Genomic DNA, 23,747 nt, shown 5'->3' with positions numbered 1-23,747 from the left:
GATTGATGTTCAAAGTCAATTTGTTGACTACAGTTGCGTTTGATTCGCATAAATTGACTTACAGGTATATTATCAATCCAGGACCTTTTGTGGTTACTGGATGATAATATGAAACTGTTCGTGTCCACCTTTTTAAAAAAAGTTTTGGTATTAATACATAAACCAGTTTTGGATTCTAGACTAAGATCTAAAAAGTTAATTTCATTTTTATGGGTTTCCGCGGTGAACTTTAGGTTAAATTCATTAGTGTTCAAATAGATTTTGAACTGCTCTAAGGTAGTCTCATCACCCTCCCATATACATAGCACGTCATCAATATATCTCTGCCAACTAATTACATGGTTTGCAAATGGATTGTTATTCCAGATGTGGAGATCTTCCCATACTCCCATGTAAATGTTGGCGTAGCTAGGGGCAAAGCGTGTCCCCATAGCTGTGCCACACAACTGGATGTAATATTGATTCATAAAGAGAAAATAGTTGTGTGACAAGATATACTGAATGGCGTCTATGATAAATTCGCAGTTAAGGGGATGTAATTCTACATCTTTGGATATTATTTCTCTAATAGCATTAATACCTCTATTGTGAGGAATACAGGTGTACAGTGACTGTACATCAAAGGTTGCCCATCTGTATTCCTCCTTCCAAATTTTTGTTTTTAATGAGTTCAGAACGGCAGTAGTATCTTTTACATAGGAGGGCAAAACCTTTACATATTTTTGTAAAAAATAATCTACATACTGAGATAGATTTGCCGTTAGGGAATTAATGCCAGAAATAATAGGTCTGCCAGGTGGAATTTTCAAATTTTTATGTATTTTTGGCAGGTGGTAGTAAACTGGAATTCGTGGAAACTCAACATAAAGAAAACAGTATTCTGATTTAGTTAGTACTGTGGACTCTACAGCTTCATCAAGAAGAGTTTTTAACTCCAATAGGAAATCATTAGTAGGATTGTGTGAAAGTTTACCGTAATAAACGGGATCATCAAGGGGGAGATAGAGTTAAAATGCTCTCTAGACAAGAAAGTGTTTGGATATATAAATTACAAACACTTTCCCCGTTGGGTTTGAATGAGGAAATAGACGTCTGGTCTTTATACTAATACCGTACAACATATCCGTGTGGCTGAACGAATCTTTGTATTTATAATTTTAGGCACTATACATCCACATGGTCTCCATAACACTTCTAAATGTATCTCTATTGGGATCTAGTCTATGCAAACTATCCTCCCTTTAATCTTACTTCCGCTAGCATAGGAATGTATTTAACATTATACATTTTATGTTGTATTAATCTTTGTTTCTTTTATCTTTTAGCATATGGAATATTGTGTTTAAATAAAGTTTTTTAACCCGTTTCCCATGTTTAGAGGGCTTATCCCTTTAATTTTCCCTCCACTTGATGAGAGGCTGGACTCAAAATAAACAGCCAATCACAAGACAGGGACTGGTATAAGAAGCGCACCTCTAGACACCTCCGATATCCCTGAAGAAGTACTCTAATAGTACGAAACGCGTTGGATAAGAGGGCGCTTCTCTGGACTACCCACTGTGCTTTTGTATCCTGTATACACCCATCACTTCATCCCCGTTCCTGCCCGCTGTCTCCCTGATCGGCTGAGTTCGTGCAGACGCCACCGGATGACGTCACTAGACGCGCGCCTGAATTAGACGTCACACGCCGACACACGCCGTGAGACACAGAGGAAAAGCCTATCTTGCTGTTTCAACAGCCGTGCAGTAGAGGATTCCCATCGGGCTGCTGGAATTGGATGCCGCGAGCCTGCCCCGCTGAACCAACAGCTGTGAAGCAGACGAATTCCACCGGACTGCTGCAGTTGGATGCCGGGTCAATAACACACACCACGGCCGCCTTGATCCATCAGAGGAGAGGGGAAGGAGATTCTACCCACGTGAAGACAACCCATTCCACTCGTGGCTGATTGGTAACATGTCCATATACATGTACTGCCAGTAATTATTCAATCTGATGTACGTGCAATACTCACCTGTTATAATAATATAATTTTATATTCATACTACACATACTGTATGTACAGTACTGTAGGGAGAATTAAAGTTGGTCTTGTTTCTGATGGCCTAGGCATGTAAGGTGTTAGCCCTAGGTATGTAATGGGTTAAATGTTATCTGTAATTATGCTTGCATAGTCCAGTACATTGTTTATTGTGAGCTTTAGGCAGCTTGTTTCCTTTTCTGTCTGCAACAGCATACTTCCTCTTTTAAGTAAGGTTGCTGGTAAATAGGTTAATGTTTTAGTGACTGGGTTACCCCCTCCTCCCCCTCTCTAAGATGAGGGTATATAAGCTTTGTCTTGGCAAGGTGCAAGACCCTCACTGTGGCATGATATAAGCTTGGTTGGTTTTGCATGTGGGACAAACATAATCAGAGGAACATATTTACCAGGTACCCATCTCGAGATGTTGGGGTCACCTGTCTGTCTACATGTGGTATCCTGACTCCTAATATTGTCCGTAGCTAAGTATTTCAATAAACAATATTTTACTAACAATTGGTGTGGGCATGTCCATGCGTGCACTCGTGGGTTACATCGACAATCCGAATAAGCATTTCTATCAGTGCACTTTGAATAAGTATTTCCTGTCAGTACATTTGGTGTAGTCATCAGGATTAGCAACCCCTGTCAACACGACATAATTTACTATACACGAACATATTTACATAACTCAAAGTGAGGCCTTATCAAACTGCTACTCTCGATAGGGTGACCAAATTTGTCCTGGCAAAAACCAGGACAAATGCCATGCATGTGCAGATGCAAGCACCAAATGTGTATGTACGAACTGCGGGCGCCAACTACGCATGCGCTATCAGCATTTGCGGCTGCTTATGTGCGATCTGCACTTGCCGACCGCTTATGCACATGCACGATCAGAGCTTGCTGGTAATGCATGCACATGCGTGGTTGGCAAGCACCGATCGCACATGCGCACAGCGGCTGGCAAGCTCCGATCGTGCATGCACGGCCACTGCACAGAAAAACCGGGACAGTGGGCAGAAAAGTCGGGACCCAAAACTGGGACTCTCCCGGCTAAATCTGGACGTCTAGTCACCCTAACTCTCAAGAAACCTGAACCTAGAATAATCTACCTGGGTATATGTACTTTAGTGGTGACATCACTATCACCAGACATAAAGTGTGCGTGGCTTAATTTCTGCCAAGTCACTCTGTATCATGTGATGGGAGAGGAGAGTTACCCTGTGTGAGCCCACACAGCTAACCCTCTAGGGCCCTTAACCCTTACACTACCATAGTAATCCCCACCAGGGAGGCTACATATAGATTGTGTAGGTGTGGCAATGAATCATGGATTTATTCAAGATCACATTCAACGTCCGGTGGATCTTGTGAGGGCAAGGGGGGAGACGCAGCACGCCCCACTCCCATCTCCCGCTGTCTGGCCGTATTACCGAGCAGCAATGCCCTGCCGAAGCGGAGGAGGTGACGTGCCCCCAGAGGTCTAGTTCCTGGCCGCCATCATTCTCGTGTAAGTTGCGGCGGCCTCTGTGGTGGCAGGTGGAGGCGGCGGGAAGGTGTGAGAAGCTATGGGTGAACGGAGCCTGCCAGCCATGAAGCGAGCAGTGGCTGTGCTGAACCGGGGAGCAGTCAGGGTGTAATACGCGCGAACGTGCTGAAATACATCTGTACATGCGTACGTCACAATATTTGCTTCTGCGCATGAGCAGGGACCAGTATCCGCTTCGGCGTAAGCGCAGGGGCCAGTCGTGAAGCTAGTCTACATCTGTACATGCGTATGTCACAATATCCACTTCTGCGTAAGCGCAGGGACCAGTATTGAAGCTAGTCCTTTGCACATTGGTAAATGATCAATCTAGCCAATCAAGGGTACTACTGTAAGTGTGAACAATTTGCAAAATGTCACCTATTTTACAAGCCCATTCCCTCTGATCCAAAGGGACCCATATGTGCAATATGTGCAAATCAAGAAAGCAAACCGTCCTTTGCTGAGTCACTGCTCCTCTGTGTCTCTGCTACTAACAAGTGCTGGTCACCAGCAAAGGACGGTTTGCTTTCTTGACTTGCACATATTGCTTTATCTTGGACTCCTTTTGCTGTTTCTCCATTATTGCTGAATTGCTACTTCTGTGTTGCCAATAACCTTGCCTGATCTCATATACTGTTGATCCTTATTGTAGGACATTTAAGTGTATACAGGGGGTCTTTACTGGATCTTGATTGCTTTATTGCTGGTCTTCGTTTACTGTATTGCTGTATCTGTATTACCAATAGCCTTACCTGATCAGATATTCAGTTGTTCCTTATTGTAGGACAGGGCGCATTGTATATAGGGGAGTGAGGATATAGGGAAGTACCTTTGGGTCCCTTTGGATCAGAGGGAACGGGCTTGAGAAAGAGGTTAGTACCTCGAAACGGTCGTTGCCCCCCTTACATACCCTCCTCCTTTTAGTGTGTTTTTCCCCCCCTTGTTTTTGTAGTGTGTTGTCACCTTGTCTCACTTTCCCACTCCCTTTCCCTAAGACTCTGTTTCCAATGTGATGTGCAACTCCAAGTCATTTTTTCCTTGTGTTCTCATTAAAACTTATTGCATATTTCAGACATACTCTTGTAGTAGAGCTTTTCTTTATATGCAGTGAGTGCTTGGACACCTTTGTATTTTATATATGATTTAGGGGAATTAGGATCCCCTAGGTCCCATTGCACCCTGCACGCACAGTATTTATCTCTCTTGAGTGCTGTCTATCACTTGTTTTATAGAATAAATTAAATGTTCCAGGGAAAGTCTGCACACATATTTTCAAAAGATTATCTTTCTAAATAATTGACCTATTACTTCTAATGTTCTAGAGAATTTCTGAAAACAATGTAGCGTGTTTCCCCCCACCCTCTGGGAGATTTTCCCTGCTACCAGGTGTGTAGTGCTGCTGGCTTACAGGATACTGAGTTGTCCATCGGTGGTAGTGGGGACATAAGGACAGGATTCTGGGGTAGATTATAGTTCTTTATCTCATTGGTGTCAGCGCCTCCATCTCTTGCATACTCTAGGGATGTGAAGGCAATCCATGCAGGAGAACTCACACGAGTCCCCCTGATAAATTGCACTCACAAGGCAGGAGTATATTTTATAATAGGAACACTTTATTCTCTCTGCATATGGCATACACTGGATACAATGGAACACTGCACACAATTGGCCTCCAGCCTCCAGATAGTCCCTGGACTCACACCCCCGGCCATGGGCAGCAAGGGCGGTCCTTGCTCTTCCCTGACTCCCTATTAGAGTCAGTGGTATCAGTCACACTCCCCAAGGGGAGGGGATAGAAGGTGGCCAGAGCCCTGCGCACACTCTTCTAGGATGTGTCCTTCTCAAGGGAGAGATAGACTGACTCAATTTGAGTGTGCAGACCCTTAAGTACCAAGGGGGAAGGTCCAATGTCTGAGCCCCTTATTGGGCATTACAAAGGCTTTAGCCCACCTCCTCCCCATTCACTCAAGGGAACTGTTGCTGATGAGGAAACCCCTGGATTGGTCCTGTTACCAGGGCCTGTGTGTCAGGGAGGGCAGATTAGTAGCCAAGCCAGGCATGGCTACACTAATTTCTTAAGAAGTGCAGTACACTGTGAAACTTACATTTTTCAAGCACATTTCATATAGTTGTTCATACATAATAGAAAGGCAACTAACAGATTTCACAAAATGATTATTCTGCACATCTTTCTTTTTAACAGGAGACATATAAGAAAAACTCTTACTTTAGGGGTGATTTTCATTTTTTTTTAAAACAGAAGACAAAGTGGTCAGCGTATACTTAAAATACTACAACACGAATGTAGATGTTGCATTAAAATGCATTAAGTTATTAATAATACACTGTAGAATAATAGATTAAATAGTTGTGCCCTGAAAAGTAAACACATAAATAAGCCCACTGGAGTATTGCAATGTTCATTGTCATATTGTAGACATGTAAGGTGAACCTTGCGTCTAGTTAACGGCAATGTTTTTATAATACTTTGCAGTTAGCTAGGCGCAAGTTTAACATCAAAAGTGAAATGCTACATAGTCCCACATGGCGGCGGCAAACTCACCATTAACTGCACTACTGTGATACAGTAGACACGTGACATCCAAAGAATATATTGTACGGATCTTCCGCCATCCAAAATATGGCAGCTTTGCAGTGACGTATTCAAGGAACGCTTGGCAAAAGGAAAGGCATGTGGGAGTGGAGATACGGGAGCGTGCGCTGTGACTGACAGGCAGGGTTGTATGGGAAGCGCATCATGTGACAGCTGTCAGGTGACCTGGTGGAAGTGGTTACATTGAGATCGCCGAGGTGCTGCTGCTGCTGTTGCTTCTGAATAAGTTGGTAGGTTCTTCTGTTCCTCTCATTCCTTTGTGACGTTGGAGTGCAGCGTTCGGTCAGTGTGCTGATTTGTTCTAGCAGGGACCTCGCGGGGCGCAGAGATACAGGGCGATAGTGGAACATCTATATGTCAATTCTGGGACCCAGTGCTCCAAGTGCCCTTAAAATGCAACTTCATTCCTGGACAGCACAGTCCATTGAAACAACAGAGCAGAGCTTGTTATGCATCACGTCATTTAAAAAGAAGTACATTTATAAAAACAGATATAATTGTATTATGAACATATAGTGAAGGGTTACAATTATTATTTTTATGACAAATGTAAGATGCAAAAGTTTAGGTTTGGCATCTTACTAGTTTAGGTTGTGAGTAGATTAAGTATTCCACCGTTTACACGTTCACCTCTGTCCCTTTACCCTTTTCAATCTGCTCTGTGATGTATGGTTTCATTAACTAGCTCCAATCTGGCCTGTGTTGCTTTGCAGAGACTTTTGGAATGTCTTTTTGTAACCCAGTTTCTGTCACTATTGAGAGAGTTTGATGTACGTCCCACTTAAAGTACGGGAGTGCCGCCCCATCATGTTTCTTTTTCAGCATTACTAAATGTTCTGGTCCCTTGATATGTTTTTTCATACTGTAGCGGGATTACTCTAGCTTGCTCTTAATAGGTTGTGCATGTAAAGTACTTTAATTTTTACATTTGCTCAATTATGTAGTTTACATGTTTTACTATTGTTTAAAAAATCAGCACACCAAAGACAAAAATATATAAAAATGTAATGCTACATGATACAGTTAAATGTTTTAGTGCTGCAGCACCTTCATTAGGGATTTCTAGTGCCTCAAACACACTTATGGAAAGGTTATCTTTATTGATATACTACATTTTCTGACAGTGAACGCTCTTGTTTACATATAACATGCATTTGCAATACATTGTTGAAATGTTCATATGATTTCATATTGTATAATGAACAATTCTGCCTGAAATGTAATTGCAAAGGCTTATGTGTTGCTAAACTAGCATCATTATTTTTTATTTATTTATTTTGCTGTTCTAGAGCCATATGCTGGTCAGGCAGAGCTATTCATCACAAGAATGAGATTGGTAATTCTTGATGACTATGCCCTGGCTAGCGAGTGGGCAGCAAAGTACATCTGTAACCGTATCATCGAATTCAATCCTGGCCCAGACAGATATTTCACATTAGGTTTGCCTACAGGTAAGAAATGGTGTGGTTTTTTTTTTTTTTTAATTAAATTTTTTAGGAAAGTATATTGCCACTAAATTACCCATAGAATGCTATAATGCTTTACATAGAAACGCAGAATTGTACAGCAGATAATCACTTGGCCCACCTAGTCTGCCCATTTCCCTATCTGCTGTAAAACCTCAGACCCTATTTGATCTTTGACTTCCTTTTATATTTAGGATAGTCCAAGATCTATCCCAGGTATTTTTTTTTACATCCCTTACTGTACCAACCCTTTTGGGAGACTACTCCCCAAACCCATAACAGTTTCCATGAGGACGTTCTTGCTCACATTTCCCGACCCTGCCCCCCTCCAGCTTTAGACTATGACCTCTTGTTCTTCACTTTCTCTGAAATATTACTCCCCCCTGTATTTTGTTGAAACCCTTGATATCCCTCCATTCTTTCCTCTAAGCTGTACGTATTAAGATCTTTTAGTCCTTACCAGTTCTTTTTTATTTTTTATTTTATTTTTACAGGGAGTACGCCACTGGGGTGCTATAAAAAATTGATTGAGTATCACAAGAATGGGGACCTTTTATTTAAATACGTAAAGACATTTAATATGGACGAATACGTGGGTAAGTTGTCTTGCCAGAATTGCTAAACAAATATCTCTAATTTAAACCTGGCATCAAAATAACAATTAGCACGCATATTATTTATTAGAATGCAAAAAATTTTGTAAGTACTGTTGTACTGTGTGTAATAAGCTTTCTTTCAACACGTTATAATATAGTATATCACTTGTTTTTATCAAATGCTTTCTTATGGAAAAAAAACTCATTCAATGTACTGCTTAGTGTCAACATTTCAGCAATTTTCATTCTGCATTTTTATTTTTTTAACATTAAACAGTTTTTTTGTTTTGGTTTAAACACCCTTTGGAGAAATATTTTTTTGTTACATTTATGGATCTGGGAAATAGTTTCTCAACACCAATATTACAACTAATTGTATAAGCAGGGATGCAACTGAGCAATGCTAAACGTTATGTAAATACATTTCTATATACTGTGTATAGTAATATATACAACCGTTGTTTGAATAGATTTGTTAAAGACTACATCCTCTCTTAGCTTTTCAGTATCTTCTACGTTTTGGTCAGTTTTCTGATGTAATCTCTGTTTCCAGTGGTGCTAGCAGTGTCCTGACACCTGGGTTAGAGAACCCATAATTACTATTTATTTTTAGTAAATATTGGTATATGTTTACAGGACTTCCCAGGGACCATCCTGAGAGCTACCATTCATACATGTGGAACAATTTCTTCAAGCACATTGATATAGACCCTTACAATGCTCATATACTTGATGGGAACGCTGCAGACCTGCAGGCAGAGTGTGAAGAATTTGAAAGGAAAATCAAAGAAGCTGGTGGAATTGAGCTGTTTGTTGGCGGTGTGTGGTAACTTCTTCAAAGTGATCAGTTGTATTTTGAAGTATCATATTACCATATTCAAATGAGTTTAAGTAACATTTTAATGCTTACTTCTTGTGTGCTTTGAAACTCGGGAAAGCATGGAATTTGAATGTACAAAGGAAATATTGAATTCTACACTAAAGCACCTGTTTTGGAAAAGAGGATGAACATTCTCCTTTTTTTTCAAGAAGGATTTTCCATACTTTCTTATACTTTTCAGTGAATATTTACTTTAATTTTATACATTGCAGTCCAATAGATATTTGTTGAAAGACAGTAGTCTTTTGATAATTAATAATGACTGCAATTTCCTCTGATAATAAATTAATAAAGACTACCTCATGAAATGCTTTAACCAAGTTTCTAGTAGAATAAAACATTTCTTACTGAGGGGCCTGGGTCACCTCATAAACATTTCGGTTCAGGAACATTTTAAATCTTGTACTTGGGAACAGTACAATCCGATGAGAAAAGTTTATCTGTATAAACTCATTTGTTTAACCCCCTACAGTGTACGCTTAATAGCAGTGATCAAAATTGTTAACGCTTTCATTTTGTTTGTCACTTATTAGGTATTGGCCCAGATGGCCACATTGCCTTCAATGAACCTGGTTCCAGTTTGGTATCAAGGACAAGGCTAAAAACTTTAGCAATGGACACCATTGTGGCAAATGCTAAATATTTTGATGGCAACCTTTCTAAAGTTCCAACAATGGCACTGACAGTTGGTGTGGGAACAGTAATGGATGCCAGGGAGGTAATTATTATTATTATTTTTTATATATAATGGAAGTCTGTATTTTACTTTTCACTTCACAATGTAGAGTACAAAATAGGAGTGGCTGTTTTATAATTTGAGATACACCACGGAGTGCAGCAATTAGAGAATGCATAATAGCCTGCAATGTAATCAGCTTGTTTTAGAGTATTTTGCCTTGCATTTTCATTAGAAAGTAAAAGCATGGAAAGGCTTGTATTCCTTAGTTTTTAAAAACACGATGAAAAGCGCACAGGAGATCCCAACTTAATGTAGTACATTTGTTTTGCCATATAAGACCTATATGAGGCAATCTGTGCACTCATCATATCAATTAAATATCACTTAGACAAAAAATAAAGCGGCAAGTCCCAGTGTTCGTACATCTACACATTCTTAGCTGTCCGATGAGGTCACCTGGCTTGCATCCCCACGAACCTCTGCTGTGCTTACACATGACATTTACTTCACATGGGGGATACAGGCTAGGCAGCATTATATAATGAATCTGTATTTCATGATTAACTTCTTTTTTATGGTAAATACGTATACAATCATACTACAATATCTTTAAAAATATATATATATATATTCTGTACTGTATAGAAGCTGAAAATAAGTATTAACATATTAATAACAATTTAAAGTATGTGAATGATTAATTCATTAAATTAATTCACAAAAAAGTAGTAGAATGTATATATTATTCATATACAGCTCAACCCCGTTATAGCGTAATCCGCTACAACACGGATCTGCTTCTAACATGGTCTGAGCGTGGCTCCCGGGTTTAGAAAGCTAAACTGCATATTTTTTTTAAATTATATATGTATATATATATATATATATATATATATATATATATATATATATATATATATATATATATATATTTAATATTATATATATATATATATATATATATATATATATATATAATAATCGCCGTAACTCATTTACACAATAATCACGCTCAGTTATATTATAACCTTGTTTACTGAACACATCATAACTTATAGCCTTTACATAACACGGGCCTGATTGGCCTATCCCAACCCATAACACCTCCAGGGTGATGAACCCACAGAATACTTGAGTGCCTGAGCACGTAACCCTGTGATGTCCCAAGTAAGTCCCTTACTAAAAGAGTGTGTGTGTGTGTGAGGGGATAGCGCGCTTCCCTGGTGTTGGGGCCCGGTGGTGCACATGAACGATACCTTCCTGGTCTCAGACCAGGACACTTATTAGAACTCCTTGGATCAGCGCCGGGGATCCGCGTCACAACCTGCGGCTCCTCTCCTGGATGACTCCTCAGGCCGATGCCTCTGGCTGGGTCTCCCGTCGGATTGTATCCCTTTAAATGAGTCTCTGATACTGTTCTTAATTGACAGGCTGCACTTCCCTTCAGCCAATGTCCTGCAGCTTGTCTCACACGAATCTCTGGTAGTGAGGACCCATATTACTTCACAGGCCTCGGGTCACACACCAGCTGCAACATCCTGCAGCTAATATCCCTTTCTGTATACTACTGGGGAAAGGTCCCTATCTCAAGGCCTTCCCTGCTGTACACCTCTCAGCAGACCTACTGTGGCTCAGGGGATCTATCTAGGACCTAGGGGGAAACTCTCTGGCCTAGTCCAAGGGACACACTCTCCCTAGACCCTACCTTCCCCCTCTGTGCCCTGATCCCAACTCCCTGAACTGTCCTCATCTTCAAAATCCTGACTTGTCCCTTTCTCTCCAATTCTCTCACTGTCTCTATTCAAAAATATCTCAACTGCCACTAACATCTCACAGCCTCACTGGTTGCCTAGCAACATGTTAACTCAGCCTCTGAAGCTGAGCTATACTAACTGCTCTTATTCAAAACTGCCAGCGCGAGCTCCCTATTCTATTACTGGAGCTGCCCCATCAACAGTCTCTGCTACCACTGCATAGGACAAGCTGTACTGCACTTCAGACAAGGTCCTGCAGTCCCTCACACACACACACTAACTGTCCAGGGTCCCTCTCTCACACACACACACACACACACCCTAACTGTCCACGGCCCCTCTCTAAACTCAACTGTCGCAGGGTGTCACTTTTTAAACTAAACTTAACGGTCGCAGGGTCCCTCTCCCGCGCCCACTTGCCTCTGCGCATGCGCGAACCTCCGACCTGTGCGCGCATCAATCATGGCGCCTGTTTGCATCAGCAGCTGCCGAAACCCCCGCGATGCGCCCGCTTCTCCCCACAACAGCTTCCCCACTCAGCGGAGGCCAAGCACAGACCTGGGGCTGGGGAAACATAGACCTGGGGCTGGGGACCACCACTTGGGGAGACGTGCCTTAATGGAACAGAAATGTTACCTGCACCTGATATAAGTGTAGGAAAGCTTTACTGAGGCATCCAGTATGTCCTTGTTTCAGTTATCAGCAAATCATTTTAAGATAATACAGGAGTGATACATTATTCGCCCTGTTATGATAGCAATGTTTTGAAGTGAGAAAAGGACCCAGAGATCATCATGGTAATATGTAAAATTACAAGAGTGCAAAGTTTGTAACCATCCATGTGGGTGGAAGACTGCATCATGTTGCATAGATTACCAGGATCCATGGCAATGAACAGAATAATATATACCAATGTATTACAAAATCATCACAGGTAAGTGATGCTGCCGGAGCCTCCCTCCTCCTCACACACACATCTCCTACCTCTCTTGCTTCTTCTGGGATCGTGCTGCTGCTGCTGCCTGCACCTCCATCCCACACACACACACTCCCTCCGCGGATGCAGAACCCCTGATTGTGGTGGCCATTTTTTCCCCGCGATCCCCGTTATAACGCGTGGCAATATGTAGACCCCAAGCAGTGCGTTATAACGGGGTTCAACTGTATTGGGTGACAGAACCTATACAATGTTTTAAATATTATACAAATACCATTTATTTATCCCATCTAAAAAGGGAATTAAATCGGTCTCCTCATTAAGACCTTTTGGTGTCACTGTACAAATTAGGAGTGACTGTTGCATAATTTGAGATTGACCACTGAGTTCAGCAGATAAAAAAAAAGTGCCAATTTAATAAGCTGTTGTAGAGAATTATGTCATGCTTATTAAGGTAGAAGCAGTTAGAAGGCTTGTTTGCCTACATTTTACCACATTCATGGTAAATTGATCATCAGCAGAGTTTACAAAATGTGAATTGGTCTACAGCAGCGGTGCGCAAACTTGGGGGGTGGGCGTGAGATTACCTGCTTGGGGGCGGGGTTTACAGAGGCCCCGCATGCTTCCCGAAGGCACATACATTAAGTGCCGAGGAAGCGGCAAAGGCCTCTGTAAATCTTACCGTGGCCCAGCCGGCATCTGGAGATGCGACGCCATGGCAACGCAGCAGCGTGACGTCGCGTTGCTATGGCAACGTGACATCATGATGCCCAGAAGCCAGGAACAACGGTAAGGAGGGAGGAGGGCGCGCACGGAGAGCAGGACAGCCGGCAGGGGGAAAAGATTGCGCTCTCCTAGTCTACAGTATAAAGGACTATAGTAAATGTCTTTGTATATTTGGTTCACATTGTTGTACTATTGACAAATTCAATGTTTCAGCACAGACTGAGCTTCCTGCACAGTTTCTGTGCAAAGAGAAAGATTAGTTTTAAAACCCAGTACATCACTCGCATTTTATATGCAGAGTTAAATTAATTTATTGCGGGTAGTTGTATGTTTTTTTTTTATTGGACAAGATTTTAACTACTTTTCCTGTTTTCTAAAATACAGCTGGCAAAGAACTTGCCGTTTTTTTTCTCCATGTGTAACCGGACTGTAAAAAGATAGTATCCTCAGCATTAAACACATACATATTGTACAATTACATCTAACACATGAGCTATGAAAATATAACTACTGGACATCATACAGAACATTTCTAGTGCAATACATCTCAATGCCACTCTCTGTTAAACAGATAACAAGAAATAGAAAGTGCAACCCCAAACATTGTCTAAAATCTCTTCTTGGGATCTATTTATTACCACTCCTAATGTAATACAGCAATATACAGTACTGTACTTAACCACAGTACACTAAATGTAAACAATATGAATTCTCATGGCAATGCAGTAGATTTCTGGTTTATAACGCCACTATGTGAGTGCCCGCAAGCCCTTCTGACACAAACCAGGCTAAATGGTAAAAATAAATAAAAAAATACATTAAAATAGCATATAAATGTGAGCTTTCCAGGTTGCTACAATTCCAGTATAGAGTAATTTGCTATTTGCGATTTTTGATAACGTTAGACAAAATAATAAAGTTGTTAGTGTTTTGAATTGCAGAAAACAGACTATATTCTAATGATGTTTGCAGAAACTGATCTCGTCAAAATATTTCAGATTTACCTACAGTATCTATTACACATTGTATCATGTCCTATCGAGTAACTAATATTACTATTATGTTTGCTAGAGTTTAATCGTACAAAATTGTTTCATTTTAATTTTCCTTTTCATACCAGGTGATGATCCTTATAACCGGTGCACATAAAGCATTTGCCTTGTACAAGGCTATAGAGGAAGGCGTAAATCATATGTGGACAGTATCGGCTTTTCAGCAGCACCCTCGGACTATTTTTGTTTGTGATGAAGATGCTACATTAGAACTAAGAGTTAAAACTGTTAAGTATTTTAAAGGTGAGCTGGAGATCTTGAATGAATAGCCCCTTAAACTTGTGTAACAGCCAGTTCGGCAATAGGCTTCAGTTATTAGATTTGCTGTAATGTACATACAGTACACCTGTAAAATACTGTACTTTCCTAAAGTACCCTTGTTTTCGTTTGCTCTAACTAAAACATTGAATCCAAACCTAAACTATACATCAGCTGAGAGACCTTTTTTTTTAATGCTGCACATTAATTGTTTTTAAATAGAAGTAGGTAGTACATTTTAAATAACTTGCAGTCTTACAAAATCCTTTTCAGTAGAAAGAAAAATTGTTAGAGGAAAAATCACAGGAACAATTGGTGGTGGGTTTTTTTTTTCATAATTGTAACCAGGGTGTCCCCAGGAGCTGAACAGTGTTTTCATTCCCAGGGACTCTGTGGTCTTCCTATTGACCATTTCTTGGTAGCCATTTTAAATCACACATGAGGGAGATATTTACAGTATGAGGTGGTATCTCAAACAAGGAGGTCAACGGAGCTGAAAATAACACTGCTTAATCGCCAGGAAGACCCTTGTTTCATATATATATATATATACACTGTTAAAGTATATGAATTATGTTGACCATTTGTGTGCTAACCAGCAGGTTGTCTTATATTTAACATAAATGTCTTTGTTTTTGCTAAATGTTAACACAATAAAGCAGTTTTTTTTTAATATAAGACAACCTGCTGGTTAGCACACAAATGGTCAACATAATTCATATACTGTAACAGATGGGAGTTGTGCACCTTTCTTAATAATTTATTTAAGTTTTTTCTTCTCATATACAATTTGATATAAATTTGACGTTTAACACCATATGCAAATATCATAAACATGTTAAACGTTCAAGCAGTGCACCACTGTAATACTTTTGTAAACTCTTTTTAACATACTAGAAAGCTGCATATTTCCCCTTATTGCACCAAAATTAGCCTTTCATGTTATAATTCAGGAATTCTATGCATTGTGTGGGAAAAGTGGATATACTGTACACGTTTTCCTTCTCGCTAACAGAAAAAATATATATAGGCACAAAGCATATTTTGACCACATAGTGTTGTTCAAAAACAGGTCAACAGAAAAGGCATAGTATGTGCACTTTAATTGTGTAGTGTAGGAAAGATGTCGTATCAAAAAAGTATTCTTTTTCCTCTGTCATTCATTGAGCAAATAATTGGGATAACAAATAGAAATTTGTTTGCATTTTCTGATGTCATTATCTTAGTGCTTGTCACTTTGTTCATGTAATTGAGTCAGCACATTTTCCATGTGAAAGGTTATGCCATGTTCTACCATGCATACAAATTGTGCGTGACAGCAGCAGAAGCAAAACTAGAACTGTTATTTCTGTTCTCTCCCAAGGTTTATTGCATGTACATAACAAACTTGTGGAACCACTGCACAGCATCAAAAAAAACTGAAGTGGAGTCGATGGTAGAGTGCATTGGGAAACAGCAGCCCTTGAATTTACGTGCTATGCGATTTTTACTGTAAACTGGTCAACTTGGCAAAACTTAAGTATTGTATTCTTAAAGTCCAGTAATGGGACTGATCAATTTAACATTCCACGTCATGTTATCTTCATGCTATATCTACTTTGCATGCTATATCTAATTTGCTTTAATTTCCTCTGCACAAATAACACAATAATACCTACAATTCTTGTTTACCAAGGGATCATTTGATAAAAAGCATGACATACTGTAGAAAGAAATGTTAATTGGCTTTTTATAGGGGCAAGCACAGATGAGCAAAGCTTAGCAAAATTATTTCTATGATATCTAATCGTGTGAATCTACCACTATCTAATTGTATACTCCTCTGCAACTTAAAAATACATTAACAGTGTTATTGCTTTTCTCACACATGTATATTTGTACAGGTTAATACTTCCCTGCAAGAATGTACCTAAGCTAAAATATGTTCTTTCTAAAACCAGCTTACTACTCAAAGGGCCAATGTGAGCATTCCATACACTGACTGCCTTAAAGAACAAGTGAAACTATAGGATATTGTCTTCAGTCTCTCCTATTTAAATCTTTACATGTTCTTCAATATTCATAGCTATGCCTTACCTTGATACATTTTTATTTGTTTTATGAACAATAATTGCAGTAGGTCTTTTCCTCCTAAACAAATGTCATGCTACTCTGTATTTATACATTATAGTTTGACATACAGTATTAGTTGGAAATGTCTTAAGTTACAATAAACAGGATAGCCAAGGACAATAAATTGTGTTTATACTGTAGTAATCATGTCTCTTGTCATAGTGTAGCACTCACTCCAGAGCTTGAAAATGCCTGATATTTCATCCTAGGAAAAATGGTTTTCTAGCCTAGTTTTGTATGAAGAAACATTGAGTAGCTGTAAGCGTGCAAGTGTTTGCTTGTTTGAGGACTACAGTAGTTGAGAAAAAGAACCTACTGTTGTAATATTGTGACAATGCATTTAAGTCCATATAATGCATGACATTGGCCAATTACAAAATAGAAAATGTTAAACTTATAATAAAACATTTTTTCTTTTTAAATCAATCAAAAAGAGAAGTCAGAAATATGTGCTATATATGACCAGTCGTTCATCAAAACCTGTGTTTCCATTATATGGATGAAAAAGGACAGAGGTTAGTGGGGAACAGCTGAATCCCAAATTAAGAATTTTAAATACGTTGGCTGTCACTGTTTGGCACCTGCATGAACATTGAAGTATCAAAGACATGGGTTCACATCCTCTAAGGCTTGAACATGAGCATAGTAATGCCATTGCAGTAATGTAGTGCAGTAAATTAAACTTATTCTGGAGGCAGCATGTGGCTGCTTACAAGTGAGGAACAGGTGAGTGTCCAGCAATCTTGGTAATCTAACTGAATAATTCTGTTATGCACACATTTTAAAAATAAAACATACATCCATTGAGTGCCAGCAGGGCCAACAAAGCATTGCCCTGCAATAGTTGGATATACTGTAAGTTGACACGCCATGAGTCAATTAGAAGTGGTTTATAATGTCTTTAGAAATAGATGCCATTTGGAGTAGTTCAATATAGTCTGAAGCAGCTATTTTGGAATATTATCAGCTGAAAACTCCTATTGATGTTAATGGCAGTTTTGCGCCTTGTAATGGCATGAAGTGCCACTTCGGACTACAGTATATTAATTTTATTCACCAAAAAAAAATTTGGTGGACTTTTAAAAGTGCGATTAGACTGAACATTAGTATGAGGTATATTCCTATTCATGGCTCCACCTGCAAACCGCCGTCATGTGAGCATTGCGTCCCTTAGCCTTGAAACGGAAGAAGGGGAGTCCTCTTCTAGTTCCCTGCTGTACAGATCGCGTTCAGAATACGATCTCCCCTACAAAACAAGCATTCTAAGGGCATGACAGCATCTATTTCACAGGGCCCCTGATGTGCAAAACCCCATGATGTATTTGCTACTTCTTGGGGCACCCAAAGGGTTAAAGTAGTTCAGCTCCTCACTTGTCCGCTTCATAGTAAGGGATAAGTAAGGGATAAAGGACACTTAAAAGAAGTGCAGTTCTTTTAAATGTGTGAGGATCAAAAACAATATCCTTTTGAAGCTGCTACTATGTCCCACAGGGGTAGCATTCTTCAATATCCTCCATTTACTGGAAATAATTTTTCTATAATAAACTTCAATATGGCATAGCCGTTGCTACCAAATAAAATGCGCCTAAAGTTATATGAATACCTTCTCTACTGCTTGGCCAAAAATGGGGTCAGTAGGAGCGTTACAACTGCTTTAAAGGTGCAATGCCGAATAAGAACAAGAATTTATGTCGGTGACATGTTTACCAGATAAATATTGATGAATATCTTTCATAGAAAACAAAGACAAATATTTAAAACCCTCTTTAAATGCTTAATAAAAAAGCAAAGTAAGACTTGAAATTCATTTTAGTTCCTTTCTCTCTTTTATTCTGTATCCATCTCTTTCCATATGTGGTTCTCAGACAGATTTAGGGTTTGGGATGGAAAACAAGATTAACAATAATTATACTTTATCAAAATCCCAGCTATAAATAAAATCAAGTAAAACTTGCAAAGAATAATATAATGTCCTTTTTAGTCAGATTTTTTTTTAATTATATTATGTGAACTGTTTGTGGATTTGCACCTTTTTAATGATGACACCTATGACGATAGTGGCAGCCTGGCATGCATATTAAAGTTTAAGCCTGCTGGTTGTCCCTGCCCATCAAGATGGCGACTGAGGTACCAGTCAAGTTTGTCGTCTTATGTAGTCAAAATTTCTGTGTCCCCCATGTAAAAAACGTTTATTCTGTGTTTGTTTTACTGTATTTTGGTGGGCTTTACTGTGTGTTAGGCCCATAATTCACTTAGCGAGGCCAGTACACAGTCCTTGGGTTAATCTTTTGTTCAGGGGAGCATGTACTCCAAGAGCAGAGGCATTGTTCGTCCCCCAACAGTGAGGCTTGTGTCTATGGGAGAGGTATCAAGTTGAAAGTAGGATCTGAGGCCTGTGTTCTAGCCCCGCAGGCTCGATTCCCATTGGTCAGTTTGAATTTGCCAATCTCCTTAAGCCCACCCCTGTGGGCTGTCTTAAAGCACTATGGCCCTGATGGCCTCGGACAAGCCCTCGGCCTCTGTGAAGACAATACGATCAGACCTCCACAGTTGTTTGTGGTTCGTCTCGGACTCAGAGACCATCTGTATATACAAACGGAGACCTGAAAGGCTTTCATCCCAAGTCACTGGGATATTCTGAGGTAAACGGATCGTGGAGACATCCTCGGTAAGGTCGCTTCGGCAGAGACCAGCACCTAGTGGGATAGGAGTCTCCCATAAAACAAAAATTGTTTTAGTGAGTTGAGACTATATTTGTGTATTGTGTTGCTCCTGTTGTCTCCGGCCAAAATAAACCTAGTTTATTTAACTCCATTCTGTCTGGTGCTTCAATCCCATTGTAATGTCTGGTCTCCCGTGACAAAACCCATGAAGCATAAATTCTGCCTTCTGCCACGAACGCCACACTTGAAAATTAACCCCCCGACTGAATAGGTTAAAGGCATGAACATGACACCTTAATTTTTTGTTTTCTGTCACTGTTATTTCCAATACAGTACATATACAACAGTTTGAACTGACATAAAATTGAAATTTAAACAAAGCATTTGTGAGATTCCACTTTGCCTTCTGCTGTAGCATGTACTCTACTTATCCGATTAAAACAACCGCTTCTAGCCCTATTGTATCAAACTTGCCTTCTAATGCCGTGTAACCGTCTGCAGTATGGCTAGTAAAAGTTCAAGGGGGTGCTTGTATCTTACTGGTACAAGAAAAAGCCACACGTGGTTACTTATAAAAAGAACTGTCTTTGTAGATCAAACCTTTCATAAAGGGGTTTCAATGGTGGTTGGTTTATAACAGAATGAAAAGCAATGATGTATAACAATGTCAACAATACCTAGCTACAGTATTAACACTGGAGACACTCCCAAAGTTCTTGCTAGCCAGTTAAGGCTGTGGCGCGCGTCGTCAACAAATTAAGGTTGTCCATTGAGCACACGCGATCGACGCGTCCAAGCGCGCAAATTTTGAACAGACTTTTAAAATTGTTCTTGACGCGCGGTGGCCGCGTCACGTGAGCTGTTCAGCCAATGAGGACAAATCGCTCACATGACGTGTCCACCATGCCTCCCAATGCCTCCAGCCTGTAGTGCAGGTTTCGCATGCGCGCAACAGGTGAGTGATGTCATGCGGTCGCGCGTGCACTGACACCGCAAGTATAAACGAGGCCTAAGTCTTTAAGGTTGGAGCTCATAATAATTGGTTACAGCTCTGTGCACATATCCAGAGGAAAGTACAAATGTGGGGCGTCCCCTAGCCTTACAGTTCAGTTGTTTGCACAGGACTCTGATTGATGCAGATGGTTAGGGTTTCTGTAGGCTCTTAGTAATCTTCTTATAAACAGGAAACAGAATCACCTTAGTTCCACTGCAGTGTATTTGCTCATTCTCTATCTCTTCTTGAGCTTCCCCACCCACTACCAAAACTTCTTTGTTTTCCAGATCTTATTTTCTTCAACTAAACTCCTTTTGCAGCCGTCTCGCTGTCTCACTGCATCTATGTCAAATTTGTGTCCTGTCTCACACCTAAACCTCAAAATGGCCATCAGTCACGAGTCTACTTTTTCTGCACACAATCTTCTTAAAGAAGACGTACGAGCTGCTTGCTCCCCCTGTTGTCTTCTAATGTAACAGACCTATGTCTGTTACATTTCTCCCCTCTTTGTAAAGGATACGTCCCACATGCTACCTAGTCAAATATAAATCCTGCTATCAAGCAGGAGGTCGTCTTTCTGTCCGAGGCCTGGGCTGAGCAATAGTAGGGTCCGGTTAATGATGGAAACATTGATTCAGCTGCTCTGGATTTACAGGGATTAATGGAGCTGCTGTTGCCTCTATTATCAACCCTTCATTCCCCGCTGTCCCAAAGATCATGTCTCCAATCTGGCCTTTTTCTGGGTTCAATGCAAGAGAAAAAGCAGGCACTAATTCTCAAGAAACAAAAAAAATGGAGATTAAATGAAATCCAGGAGAACATGTGCCCATAAGAAAAATTATTTAATGGTACCAGAAAAAAATTGCAGCTACCTTACGGGGTGCACAGACCCCCACCAACGCGTTTCGAGTGTGAGCTCTTTCTCAAGGTGTCTAACAATAGTGCTCACCGGTCTGCTTAATTACCTTTGAAACGCACTGTCGTCCATTCGTAGTTCACTTCCTGAAACTCTCTCAGGAGTGACGCATACGCAATGACGTCAGCGCGTGTCGTACAAAATTTTACAACTTTATTGACAAAAAACATTGTAAGTTAAAAACATTTGTCTATGCGAAAAACAGACATGCAAACACTGGGCATAACCTCCAGAACTGCAAAAACATTAGAAAAGAATATGTAAATAAAAAGAAATATCATAACTAATGAAAATTTCTTTTAAAAGGAAGTGGATACCTGTCAAGTTGATAGACTGTTGGCAATATATATAAACATATATGTGGGTATATATTTGATAAGAACAATCAACATATATACATATATAAAGCGTCAATATCCACTTGAAAGAAGGAAAAGAATTGTATAATGAGCTGCATTGTTAGAGTGAAAACCTAGAATTGATTGATCCATATAAGATGATGAAAATAAATTATTAATAGTACATAAATATAATGATAATATATATATATATATATATATATATATATATAAATAATATAATCCTATGGATCTATCAATACATATTTGAAAAAAGCCCCTAAATAAAAAATATATAATTTTAATTTGAAAAATAATATAAATGATAATAATAATAACTGTTGACAACTCACCTAAATTAGATGAACATAGGGAATGTGCAAGATAGGGATTGTGAATATATAACTGAGGAGTCTGAACATCTAGAATATATGATTAATACCATGAAAAATGTATATATAATTCATTATCATAGACCATCCCTTTAAGAAAATAACATTTCCCAGAGAATATAAGGAATTAGGGCAGTAATAAATCAAGATAACCAGTATAAAAAGAACAAAAAATAATAACAACAACAACAACCACAATTGTATATCACTAGATTCTGTTCAATTAAGACATAGGCTAACGAAGATAAGGTGCCAGATCCCAGTCAGAGTTGAGGCCATGTGGTATTTTAGTTTTAAGTGTGAAAATCCAGTAACGTTCTCGTTTGTCTAGAAGTTCCATCCTATTGCCCCCTCTGACCGGATCCGGCACCTGTTCAATCCCCATGTATGAAAATGTATCAATACTTCCCAATCTGCAGTTGATGAAGTGTTGTGCTACTGGTGAAGGTATTTAAACAGACCGGTGAGCACTATTGTTGGTCACCTTGAGAAAGAGCTCACGCTCGAAACGCGTTGGTGGGGGTCTGCACCCCGTAATGTAGCTGCAATTTTTTGCTGGTACCATTAAATCATTTTTCTTATGGGCACACGCTCTCCTGGATTTCATTTAATCTCCATTTTTTTTGTTTCTTGAGAATTAGTGCCTGCTTTTTCTCTTGCATTGTGTTCATTTCAACTACCGAAAAACCGGATGCATATCCCCAATTGGAAAGAATACTTTGTGGACATTCCTAAGGACATCTTCTACTCAAACGTGAGTTATGTTATCACTAACAAACACTCCATTCTGATATCTTATGTTGGGACACTTATTGTTGTGTGGCCCCTTACTACATTGCTTGTGGGGGTCCTAGCCCACTAGTCAGATTACAATGGAGTAGTGATTTATGCAAGATTGCCTTATATCCTATGGTTTTGTCATTCCCCATTCATTATCAGGGGGTTACAGTCCAAGAAACAATATATGTATACATTGAATTTTGCAACTTTTTGTAAAATATTTTGCGGCTTTTTTTAGAGCACCACACATTTTCCTTTTTCTGAGTTCAGCAGGTTGTTCAGGTGAGTGGTTTCCCATCATTCGTTGAAGTCTTCTAGTTCTGGGCCATCTTGTTCGGGGGTTGCCAGAAAGGAGTGGCTGTAGAGACCAATGTGTCGCTTTAATTGATTGTAGTGAACTACCGAAGTCTGTTCTGTTGACAATTCGTAAACTTTATATAATATATTGGGTAGCTTCTGAACAATCTTGAAGGAGCCTCTATATTTAGGCTGAAATTTGGGACACTGTCCTTTTTTTCCAGAATAGGTTCATACCCATACTAGTTCCCTTGTTTCATATACTGTACCTGGGTAATTACCCTCAAGTCATAATAATAATCCTATTTCTCTTAAGTAATGAAGCTCAAACACTTTGTCAACCGAGTTTCATATCCACACCTCCCTCCTCAGAGTCAGTTTCACATACCAAATCTACTAGCAAACAGATCTCCCTTCCATATCACACCATAAATGGGGAAAACCCAGTGGATGACTGAACACTGCTTCTATATGCCATCATTACATAAGGGAGCTTAAAATCCCAATTGGCATAATTTTCTTGTACAAACAAGGCCAACATGAATGTTGCGATTTAATCGCTCTGGACAGGCCTGAATAGGACAGACTAAGAATGGTAGGGGGTAGTTCGAGTTTTGTAAATCCCAAGAAGTTGGCACACACCCTAAAATACTCAGGACTTTCTTGCTGATAAGAGTGTAGAGACCGGGCACCCCATGATATTGCAGCCACTTGATCTGGCAGAGGATATGCCTCAGCC

The 23,747-nt window shown here is 39.7% G+C and overlaps 1 protein-coding gene across 1 annotated transcript; it reads left to right on the top strand.

Moving 5' to 3' along the window:
• The first annotated feature begins 6,240 nt into the window (after nucleotides 1-6,240).
• On the top strand, nucleotides 6,241-19,442 carry GNPDA2 (glucosamine-6-phosphate deaminase 2). Its single transcript, XM_075567106.1, has 7 exons — nucleotides 6,241-6,398; nucleotides 7,458-7,619; nucleotides 8,129-8,230; nucleotides 8,867-9,049; nucleotides 9,644-9,828; nucleotides 14,327-14,501; nucleotides 15,880-19,442. The coding sequence occupies exons 2-7, from the start codon at nucleotides 7,496-7,498 to the stop codon at nucleotides 15,936-15,938; spliced, it is 828 nt and encodes a 275-aa protein (XP_075423221.1). The 5' UTR covers nucleotides 6,241-6,398; nucleotides 7,458-7,495; the 3' UTR covers nucleotides 15,939-19,442.
• Nucleotides 19,443-23,747: the final 4,305 nt, after the last annotated feature.

This window comes from Ascaphus truei, chromosome 1 (genome assembly GCF_040206685.1).
Source record: "Ascaphus truei isolate aAscTru1 chromosome 1, aAscTru1.hap1, whole genome shotgun sequence".
In the NCBI taxonomy this organism is placed as follows: Eukaryota; Metazoa; Chordata; class Amphibia; order Anura; family Ascaphidae; genus Ascaphus; species Ascaphus truei.
This window is presented reverse-complemented; position numbering and strand designations above follow the sequence as displayed.